Source organism: Ursus americanus, chromosome 3, assembly GCF_024610735.1.
Source record: "Ursus americanus isolate L20-20 chromosome 3, mUrsAme1.1.p, whole genome shotgun sequence".
NCBI classification, from domain to species: domain Eukaryota; kingdom Metazoa; phylum Chordata; class Mammalia; order Carnivora; family Ursidae; genus Ursus; species Ursus americanus.
Window position 1 is genome coordinate 60268157 of NC_142129.1, and position 11409 is coordinate 60279565.

The following is an 11409-nucleotide window of genomic DNA, read 5'->3' on the forward strand; positions in this document are numbered from 1 at the left end:
AGATAGAGCAACTCTGTTTTATTTTTATTTCTTGCCTGAGCAAGTGGGAGAATGGAGTTGCTCTTTAATGAGATAGGCAAGACTATGAGAGAATCGGTAAATATATCAGGGCTCAGTTTTGAGCATGTTAAGTTTGGGAGGGCAATTAGACATTGTGGGGAGAAGTCCAGTTGAGGAGAGAAGACAGGGCTAGAGATATATATTAGGAAGTCTTAGGCATGTAGATGACATTTATTTTTTAGATTTTATTTAAATTCAAGTTAGTTAACATATAGTGTACTATTAGTTTCAGGGGTAGAATTTAGCGATTCATCAGTTGCATATAACATGCAGTGCTCATTACATCAAGTGCCCTCCTTAATGTCCATCACCCTGTTACCCCATCCTCCCACCCACAAGGCATGTGGATGGGATCACCGAGGGGGCATATAGATAGAAAAGAGACTGGGGCCAAGCAATGAGCCCTGGAGCATTCCCACCTTTCTACTCACATGTCCTGAGTAAATTCACCTGTCTGATGTATTTAATCCAGTATCTGCTACATCTGTTTTTCTAAAGAGTACATTTTCTTTTCATGGAGTATCTATTACAATTCCAGGGAACCTGAATTATGCAGAACATCCTTGGGGAAATGATGTAACTCATTGCCTCATCTTTCCACTTAATGCTGCTTATGTAAACAGAGCTATTAAATCCTTATTTAACTTTATTCCAATCAGTTTCCATAGTGAAATTGGAAAGGAGATAGGATAATTCATTTGATAAAAATGTGAGTGGCATGAGGTTCTAGCCTTTTCATTTTTTATTTAAAATGAAAATTATCAAGTCTTGGTCAGAAACAGAAACATTTCAGGTCATTTTTTTACTTTCCCACAAAATTTTTAAGCAAAATTTTAGAAAATTATTTTAATATGTTAAAAGAAAGAACCCCTCCCCCCCCAGAACTATAAATCCTCCAAGCCTAACAATCCTCAAGAAAGACATGTTTTGTGTCAGTTGGAGATCTTCTTTCTTTTAATATGTTTTGAGTATGTCAAATAAACTTCAAAAAATACATTGGGAAAAAGCTGAAAAATAAAGTTTCAGATTTTGATTCAATATGCCATAAATATGCAAAGTAAATTTGTCTTGTCTCACCCCATGCCACTTTGTAAACATGCACACAAAGTTATTCATATAACTCTTGAGTTTCTGTGGGGTTTTTTTTTCCCTTAAGAAATAATACTGTTTACAGGCCATTTGGCACCCCAAGATTTCTGAAATAAAATTTACTTCTGGAAACAACTTAACTTTAGAAAGACACCACTGTGCCACAAATTAATCTTCTTCTTCTTTTTTTTTTTTTTTGCCTTTGGATAATATCCCACTAGAAAAGTGCCCAATTTATGTGAACTACTTCATCTCTGGTTGCTACATTGTTCTCTATTTTTTTAGGTCAAAATTTTTTTTTATCTTTAACCAACTATAGGTCCCCCAAAGATATAATATTCATCCTTTAAGAGAATGCATGCTATTTATAGGAAATTCTTGTTAATATGAAGGATGCTAACAAAATTCACAATGCCTGGTTAGAGAAGCTTGGTGGTCAAATTAGTAAGCATTATTCTCATTTACCTGCCTCTTCTTAGCCTGCCCTGAGACTAGAGCATTTCTTAACTTTGGGCATTAATGGAAAGTACACATTGTATCAGCTTTCCACTCAAAGGTGCAAGATGTAACTTTCACAAATCACAAGTCTGTTAATAGTATTCTCATCTATGTTGCAACAAAACAATTTCAAGTTAGGCAACTTTAGTTTGAAAAACTTATAGTTTTAGAACTTTCTTATGACTTCAGGAGAGTGCTTGTTTCTGTAGAATCCAGCATGATACCAAAATTCATAGATGCTCTCATAAGGAAATGCACAGAAGATGAATCTCTTTCATTTAGGAGAGATTTCACAAAGCTGTATGTTATTTCGGTCCACCAGCTATCTAAATGATCAAAAAAGAAATGTAAGACCAGAATTTCCTGACTCAGCTGCCATAAATGGGTGAGGTTTACTGGTACGTTACTCCCAGGACCAGAAACTTGACAGCAAATACTAGATAGAGCTCATCTGTCCTGTCCTCTTATCTTATGATAGTGTTATTCATCTAAAACCAAGCTCATAACAGCATGCTAACTAGAGGAATAGTTGAGCACGACTCCAACTATGATCAGGAATGAGAACTATACTGTCTCGGCCATATACATTTATTTTGGGTTATTTATCAGAAAGTGTGCATTCGCCACTGCGGTCTGAAGCTCATTGTGTTTGGAGCATCATGGCGAGTAAGTGCTGTGAACAGTAAGTTCCTCGTAAGGACTTCAGTTTCCTAGTTCAGAAAATTAGAACCATGATGATGAGGATGATGATGATACCGAAGTAAACATTGTGTGCTCAGGAGGGAACTGAGTGAAGCTATGCCTATGAAAGTGATTGCACATTCTGAGTTTGATTTATAAAAGATGACTAGATAATGCCAAAGTCAAGGATTCCTAAATACATTGTGTCTCACAGAGTTAAACATCTCCCTTCCATCAGCAGCAATAGGGTGGAAGGTACCAAGGAGTGTTACAGTGGACCATTTTATGTCCAATTTCCAGTAATCTATATCGGTGCTTCACAATGAACCTCAACCACTGTCTTCTATTTACTCATTAAGCAAAGTTTTTTAAATACCACATTCCAGGCACTTACCTATAAAATGAAATCAAGCCTGGCTCTGAAGTTGTTTATTACCTAGTTGGGGAAAAGAGTGGTACATCACCTACAAGCGTGTAATGCTAGAGGTATGCTCTGGGTGGTGGTAGCCCCTGGGTAAATGAGGGGTATTCAAATAAAATAGGTGGGATGGAAAGGCCTAGGAGAGATGTTGGCAGAAAGACTCTCAGGAAATGGCCAAAGACCTGTGAGGAGTTTGACAGGAGTGCGCCCCAGGCTTCTCTCTTAGTTGAAGCCAGGAATACAAGTGTTAACAGCAAGGAGAAGTGGGATCTTTCCTGTTGTCTTGAAATAAGGAAAAATCCCCAAAGCCAAAAACACAAGGAGAGAAGCTGCTAGAAGATGTATTCCCACAGGGCTTTCTAAAAGGTGGGTGGGCCAGACCTGCTACTCTCATCCTCTATTCCATCCAAATTAAGTAAGTAAATTATTAAAACTCTGAAGGCTTTTTTTTTTTTTTTTTTTCTTTAGGTAGGGATCACTATCCTTGAGGGGAAGCATTGTAGAGTACCCATTCTGGTTCCTGTGAGAAAGCAAAGATGGTGATCCCCACAAAGCCAATTCAGATATTCTCAGAATGATCATTTATAGAGAATAGAGATGGCGTTTGCCTACAAGAGGAAGAAATGGGCAGGTACGGACGGCTTCCAGCTGAGCTGTAGAAAATGCAGAGACCACTGTGGTGCCCCTCAGCACAACGTTGTATGGCAGTTCCTGGTGGAGGGGTGGTTTCATCTATATCCCCAGCAGTTTCAGAGGGTGTGCATTTGATCATAAATAAGGGTCTAGAGATTAAAAGATGATGGCTCACAGTGTCAGGAAAGGAGAAAGGAAATATGGGGCCATCCACACACTCACCATTTGGTGGGCTGTATGGAATGTTCCATGAACACAGTGGACTCATAAGGAAGCCAGGCTCCAGCCGTGCCGTGGGTACTCCTACCAAGATGGCTGCCCGCACGGGACTTGGGTTCTCCGGTGAGACAAGGCAGCGGGATAGACTGCTGAGGGCGGGAGACTGGACGTGGGTCCTCATCAAATGACCGCGCAGAATGAGATTCCCCGTACAGGGTAAAGAAGAACGCACAACGTGGGCTCCACAAGCATCGCGCAGTTCGGACATCTGCCACAGAGGTGATGTCAATGATTACAGCAATCTCTTCTACCTACGCTTTTGTCCCTGTTCCTCCCTTTTGCCCCTCCCATTTCTCCTTTGGGCACCAACACCTTGGAGATAAAAAGCAGACCAAGAAGCAACAGAGTGATGGGGAGAAGATGTAGAAAGAGAAAAAAGGGAAAAAAAAAAAAAAAAAGGAGATGATGTTCCCTTCCTCATTGTAAACCCCGGACCCCAGGCAGGCTTTTGTTGTTCACATTTGAATCTATAATCCATATGAATCGATTTCTTTACGGATGGTATGAGGTAGCAATCATACATACTTTTTAATCCTAGCCTGAGCTTTTTCATGGCTGAATGTGAGTTGAAGTTACAGAAATGACATTGGCTGGTACAAATGAAGTGATTAAAAAGCGGGGGGGGGGGGGGGGGGGGGAAGGGGTTGAGAAAAATAAAGCCATTTTGCTTGAACCATCACAGGGTTCAATTTGCTAACTATATCAAAGATTTTTTAAAGGAAAAAAATAAGAGGAAACTATGACTTTGGATTAAAATATTTTTACTTTGAGAAGCCTGTGGAATATTGAGGTAGATCTGCTCTTGAAATTAAGTGAAGATGCTTTGCAGCGGAAGCAGCTAGGAAGGGCGAGGTTCTGGTGGAGACTGGAGGCCCTTAATTCTTAATGCCGCAGCCAGCAGGAGTCTATGATTTTCTGTAACTGATTTAAGTAACTTGGTGATGGACTGCCCTGTCATTTTCTTTGTGATTGGAGCCTGTGTTCGGCTACAAGATAGTAATGAGCATGGAGTCCCTAAATTACTAAGCTCAAGTACAAAATCATCTATAGAGGAGAAGCCCCTGCTTTCACTATGGTGATCAACACTTCTATGCACAGCAGGATCTTTGCAATTTGAAACAATCACTCTGTAAACTTTGTAAAAAATAAGTCTACAACCTATGTCAATAGAAGGTTGACTTCATACCTACCACTAGCAAACATAAAATAAGTTTTTGTCCATTTGAACACAATTTTCTGGACGTTGATCTCCTCTTCACATATTCATCTGTAATCTGTTCCTCTTACAGATAGCTGTCTGCTGACTGTTCACTCTCTGGGTTCCCCTCATTTACATAAGTCCATAAATTTATCTTACTAAAGAGTCTCTCTCTTTCTCTCTCTCTCTTTCCCTCTCCCCTTCCCATTCCCAACCCCCTTTTCCTCTCTTTACTTTCAGTCAACTCTTGAGTAGTCCCTAGACACTGGTTTTATACATGCAAGATGTATAGTTTTTAAATTTTTATTTATAAAATACTTGTATAGTAATCAGTGTCATTGCTATGATCCACATATTTTATAAAGTTTTGACTTTTCATAACAACTCTATGAAATGGGTGCTATTTTTATTGTCATTTTACAGATGAGAAAACTGAGCCATAGACAAGTAACTTTTCTATGGTTATGCAAAGCCCTATCTCTATATTATCATTAACAATAATAATCAATAAGTCAATCCAGAAGATATGAAGATATGAGGGACTTTACCAACAGTTTATATATACGGTTTCACTTAGCTCTCCTAAAACCTAAGGAAGATTGAGAAAACGTAAGCAAACCATCCAAGATTACATTTAGAGGTGATTTGGTTAGGATTTGAATCCATTTGGACCAAATCCAAAACTCAAACTCTATTCACTATATTAATCCGCCCTCCCACCCCTTCCCACAGACGACATTGACAAGTACATAAAGAGATTGAAGAGAAGCTATAAGTTGACTCAGAGACCCCCTCCTTGTCTGCATCTAAGGACAGCACATATTACTCCCATTTTACAGGTGAAGAACTGAGAGACTGTGGTTGAGTAACCTGCCCAAGATCACGTGGCCAGGCTGGGATTCAAAGCCAGGCTTTCTGCCTTCTAAGATCATTATACTACTGCCTTTTGGTGTCATGATTAAGGTTTCCCCAGAAGCAGGCGCTTAGCAAGGATTCTGGTGAAACCATAGGTGGTCCCCAAGTGAAGGTGAAATGGTGGCAAGGTAAGCATGTGAGCAAGTGAGACAGGAAGGAAGCCAACAAAGTGCACAAGGCTACTGGACAACTGGAGTTTAGCCCCCTGGGGGAATGCTGGGGAGCACCGTAGAACAATCACCTCTGTTATCACTTGAGGGCTGCTTCTGGGAGATATTAACCCCCAGCACTTCCAAGTTGCTGTGGGCAGCTCCAGCAGCCACAGAGAGCCTTGGGCAAGGTGATGCTGATGCTGGCTCTTGGCATTTGGCAGAAATGCTCTAGAATGATCAAGTCTGAGAGGATATGGGCGAAACTTGGAATTGTGACATAGTCACCGGCAGTTTTCCAGAATTCCACTGAACCTGGAGAAATAATAATGTATCTGATCAAGGGACTGGGTTCTCTCAGACTCCACTTAAAATGATTTAAGCATCGTGCAAATACTTCATTTACAGTTCTTATGATACAGCTTCTATAGGATAAAGTACATATTATTGAAAAAATCATTTGAGTAGCAACTCTAACAAGTTAATGTAAATGTTCAACAACAAATCTTGAAGTGTTTGCCCACCTGTTCTTGCATGTTTGGGTAAACTTTTCTTCTACACAATCCTTAAATCCACTGTACTCATTTTGCCGCCTCTGTGTCTCTTGGGGGAGATGGCACAAAGGATGTCAGTGAAAGCAAACATGTACTGACTTTAATTGTGGTTTATTTTTTTTAATTGCTATTTAATAATCTTTGCTTTAAAAACATGCTCCATATGCCAAATGCACATCTTGCTGTCTTGAGACGTAAAAGGATACGAAGCAGTTTACTTGTCCAGGGTAGAATTTGAGCCATCAAATGGTAAAAGTGTGCTTTCTCAACATCTTTTTTATGAATGGATGACAAAGTCTTCTTGTCAGGTCTTACAGAGTGCAATTCACTCAATGGGCTGCTCCAAATGGGGTGGGAGTAAATTTGGGGGAAATTCCTTACAATATTCAGGCCTCAATCCACCATACCAGCTGCCTTTGTAATAAGAAAAGAAGATTCAAAATTCTAGATAATTCACTGTTTGCATTTTAAGAAAAAACAGAGATCTTTCTGCTTTACTTTTAAAGATACTATCATTTCCTATATACGCTAACAAATTAAAAACTCCTGCATTAAAGCAATCATTAATAATGGTGTTGGGGGGCGCCTGGGTGGCACAGTGGTTGGGCGTCTGCCTTCGGCTCAGGGTGTGATCCCGGCGTTGTGGGATCGAGCCCCGCATCAGGCTCTTCCGCTATGAGCCTGCTTCTTCCTCTCCCACTCCCCCTGCTTGTGTTCCCTCTCTCGCTGGCTGTCTCTGTCTCTGTTGAATAAATAAATAAAATCTTTAAAAAAAAATAATGGTATTGGAGACATCTCCCAACAGCTGTAGAGAAGGAGTCAAGCTCACTGTGAAAGAAGCAGATTTAATGGGCCACGGGGCTTTTAGTAAAGTTAGCTTTGAATCCCAGGTGCATTCGTGAGGCTTGTAGGTGATAAATCTTTCTATACTGTTCTTCTGTTTATCATCTTTCAGCAAGTGGCACCCATGTACTATAGATATGGAGACAAATGAGAAACTTAGCAATCACACAGGTCTTTGTTCATATCTCTCAGAATTTAGTTGGAGATCAGGGCCCAGGAGAGAGAAATTGATGGACAATTTATAATGCAAATCCAAATAAAATTTTGCTTATCCTGCCCATCATTTTTACAGGAATTAATGTCATCTTTCAAACTCCAATTCACATCCCACTTTTTATTTCCCCAGAAATCTCTTTAACCTTCTCAGTAGCGCTTTGTGACTTGAATGGCAAATTTTGCATTCTACTTAAATTTTACTTACACATTTCTTGAGATCAGAGTCTAAGGCTGAGTTGAAAATAAAATTCAACAATTACCCTACTACCCAGTGACAACCACTATTAACATTGTATTGTTTTGTTTATAATTGATTTATAATTATAACATGTAAATATAGAATGTATGTATTATCATCCTTGTCCAAATAAGGAATGCTGGGTAATACAAAGTTAACTCTGGACAAGCACTATTCAAATGGCAACACAATAATAACAACTGTGTGTGTGTGTCCATGTACCAGATAACATGTGCTGTATATATATATATTACTAAGTGATTTATGTATGTATAACAGATTTAATGCTCACAATTCTATGATATAGATTCAATTATTATCATTCCCATTTATAGATAGGTAGACCAATAGATAGACAGTTTAGGTGACTTGGGGCAGCTTGCTCCCTGGTCTGTTCTCTTAAGCACTTGCTCTATTGGTTTTCTATACAGAACACTTTGAGTTAAAAACTCAGCCTTCAGTAATATATTAGAAGTTGTAGATGATGAAGTAAGTGGATTGTTTCCGTTAATTAAGTGGGCATTTAAAAAAATTTACCATATTATTAAAGGTGGTAAGTAAAAAAACATCATTTTAGTTGTATGTTTTAACAAGTATTACTATTTTTTTAAAGATTTTATTTTAATTATTTATTTAGAGCACTAGCGGGGGTGGGGAGGAGGGCTGAGGGAGGGGGAGTGAGAGAGAGAATCTCAAGCAGACTCTGTGCTGAGTCAGGAGCCCAGTGCATGGCTCGATCCCACAATCCAGAGATCATGACCTGAGCTGAAATCAAGAGTCCGAGGCCCAACCAACTGAGCCACCCAGGTGCCCCCAAGTATTACTATTAAGATAACGCAAAAAGTTTATTTTTTGCTATATTCATAACATTATGATAGTGACTTACCTGTAGTTAAGTGTCTGGACTTAAATTCTAATCCAAAAAGGTCCCTTTCACAAGTTGTCACAAAGTTTGGTAAATTATATTGGTAGTAGATAGGTAAGGAGAAGATTGTGCTATTATTAATAAATATTGTTTATTACTGACATTGTATTTGCACTGTGATTTTTACAAGTATTAATTATTTCACTGGCAAAATGCAATTTTGATGATTTTGTTATAGCGTTTAAAACTTATATATGAAAATTTGAAAGAAAAATCTATTTCAAGATACTGTATAACCAATTCATTTTATAGTGGAACAGAGTACTTCAAATATCCTAGTGTGACTAAGTCAGAAATATTTTTAACAGCATGAAATTAAAGGAATCCATTCAAAATTTGCATTTATTTTCGAATGTAAATAGGGTTACATGTTATATTTCTGGAGCTGGGTTTATTTCAGGAGTATAAAAATATTTAACAAAGCTAAAATAATTTACTGAGACTGGCATAGAGTAATTATTGACTGTTTTCAGTAAACTATACCACAAAGTAGTTTTTTTAAGATGGTTTAAATGAACTAACTAATATGAACTGAAATAGAATTTATACACTTCCAGAAACTAATTAAAAAAAAAAAAATCACAAATGTCTCTGCTTGAAAGCCGAATCAATGGGGCGCAAAAGGGTGAGCTCAGGCAGAAGTCAGACAGGGTCCTCTTCTTTGTGAGTAATTCTAGATCCCACTGAAGCAAATGGGAAAATATTAAAAGTCCCAAAAGAAACTCTAATACAAAATTTTTCACTATTTAATTAAATAAAAGGTGAGGCCCTGTTAGTTTAAAAATATTATACTGACATCTGGTGGTTGCACAATGTAGTACACAGTCTCCAACTGACCTTTTCATAACCACAAATCAATTCAGCTAAAATTAAAATGTCTCCATTCCTTGAACTTTACTTACTTCAAGTCTTGTAATTGTAACTGTAACTAGTGAAATATTTGAATAAACCAATGACATTTGCTATTTGACTGACTTCCCCTCAACGAAGTCATACTTCGTTGACTGCAAATAGAAGAGTTTAGATGCCCTAAATGAGTAAAGAAGTTTATGGATCAAGTCTTCTTGAATTTTCCAACTTTTATCTTAAGACCTCCTAAGACTTAACAGTCTTTGAATACCTCGCTATTCCAGACCCTGTTGTAAGTATTTTGTATATAATTATCTCTTGCTTTAGTTAGAAGAACCATATCGAATATGAAGTTGTATTATTTCATGTTATAAATAAGTAAGAGGCTTAAAAACTTGTCCAAAATTAGTAGCAATAAGAGGGCTAGCATAGATAATCTGATCTCAAAGACCACATTCCTCACTGCTTTCTTATATTTTCCAAGAATAAATTTATTCTTTTTTGTAGCTAATTTTTTTTGTGTGTTACTAACTCTATTGCTTCTCTTGTTACTGAGCAAGAGTCATATTTATGTGTTATAGACCTAAGTAGAGAATATGTTTATTTTCTAGAGGAATTATATTTTGATCTCATTTGCATTTCTTTAAATATATATTCCCCACCACCATTTTAAATTATAAATCTAATTCTTGCTCACGTATTATTCAAATTATTAATCATTAGAAAAACTCATTAAAGTAACATAATGCCCCCTTTGTCAATTTGTATTTATTCATCCATTCATTCCATGTATTGATTTGATTACTTTCTAGATTGTAAACTGGCAATTGAGGTCTGTTTGCCAATCGTATCTAAGTCCCAACCGTTCTAAAAACTAAGAAAGTTCATCCCAGAGTCAGTCTTTCCACCTGGCAGATAAAACCACATCAAAAACATTAACCAAGGTCTTACCTCTCTCCTCTGTCATTTAGTGCTGACTCTGAATTGTATTGTTCCATGGGAAATAAAGATGCAGATTTATACATATTATATGCACATACCTTTTTTGCTCATGTATTAGTAATCATAATTAAGAAATGAATAAAAAATAATATATATTTCTCCTTATCTGTTTTAAACGATTTTGAATCAAACTCTCTTTTGTACCTGTCAAAAGTCATGTGGTTTGGGATTGCGGTATACACCATTTGGATATTTTCGATTCTTCACAAACATTAACTTCACTTTACGTGACTCCAGATGTGGGAATGTAGTTATAAACTCAGAGGATTTGGCCTTCTTGGGATGATTCCTTATGCTGGGTAGGTGAAGCCTTGTTTCCCAAAAATTACCTTTTTCCCCCACTCCCTTGTTCTTCCTTAATACTCCTTGATGGCTTTTCTGGAAATCTCAAAGATGTATACAGTTTATAACTGAAATTGGGAGGCTTTATTTCCCATGTGTTGACTTCCATTTCAGATTGTGGTGGTTGCAGGATTTCCTTTTTCCATTTGGAGTTGAGGTCTTCTGCAGGATACTGCAACGTTTTTGTGACATCTCTGCTTCCGTTGCCTTTCTGGGAGTCAAGGTACGTTGGGTGGAGAGTGTTTTCATACGTAGCAATCTGCAACAGACGTGCCAGATGGTGAGGTTTGCCACCATGGCAACAGTATATTGAATATTTTTTTCTCCAGGCCAATGTAATCTCTGGATTAGGAGAGAAAAGCTCAGAAATGACGGCTGCATGTGTGTGGAGGGGGAGGGAAGCATCATGGCTGCTGCAAAGGGCACCCTTGTCCCAGCAGTCAGTGTGCGAGGGGCTAGGAAGTAAAAGATAATTGACTTGAGATCAGTGTCCTTATGTAATGAAGGGCTACTTGGG

At 38.0% G+C, this 11409-nt stretch overlaps 1 protein-coding gene and 1 long non-coding RNA gene across 2 annotated transcripts in view; one reads left to right on the top strand and one right to left on the bottom strand.

The window, feature by feature from the left end:
- Positions 1-11409, top strand: part of LOC148110404 (uncharacterized) — a 42915-nt gene that overhangs the window by 25327 nt on the left and 6179 nt on the right. Inside the window, exon 3 of the long non-coding RNA XR_015723974.1 lies at positions 11007-11115. This is a non-coding gene — a long non-coding RNA (uncharacterized LOC148110404). The remainder of the gene's footprint in view (positions 1-11006; positions 11116-11409) is intronic.
- On the bottom strand, positions 6418-11106 carry C3H7orf78 (chromosome 3 C7orf78 homolog). The gene is given in 6 exon segments (XM_087861031.1): positions 6418-6447; positions 6450-6524; positions 7307-7449; positions 8661-8744; positions 10694-10886; positions 10888-11106. Coding segments are annotated over 6 exon segments (639 nt in total). The 5' UTR covers positions 11002-11106.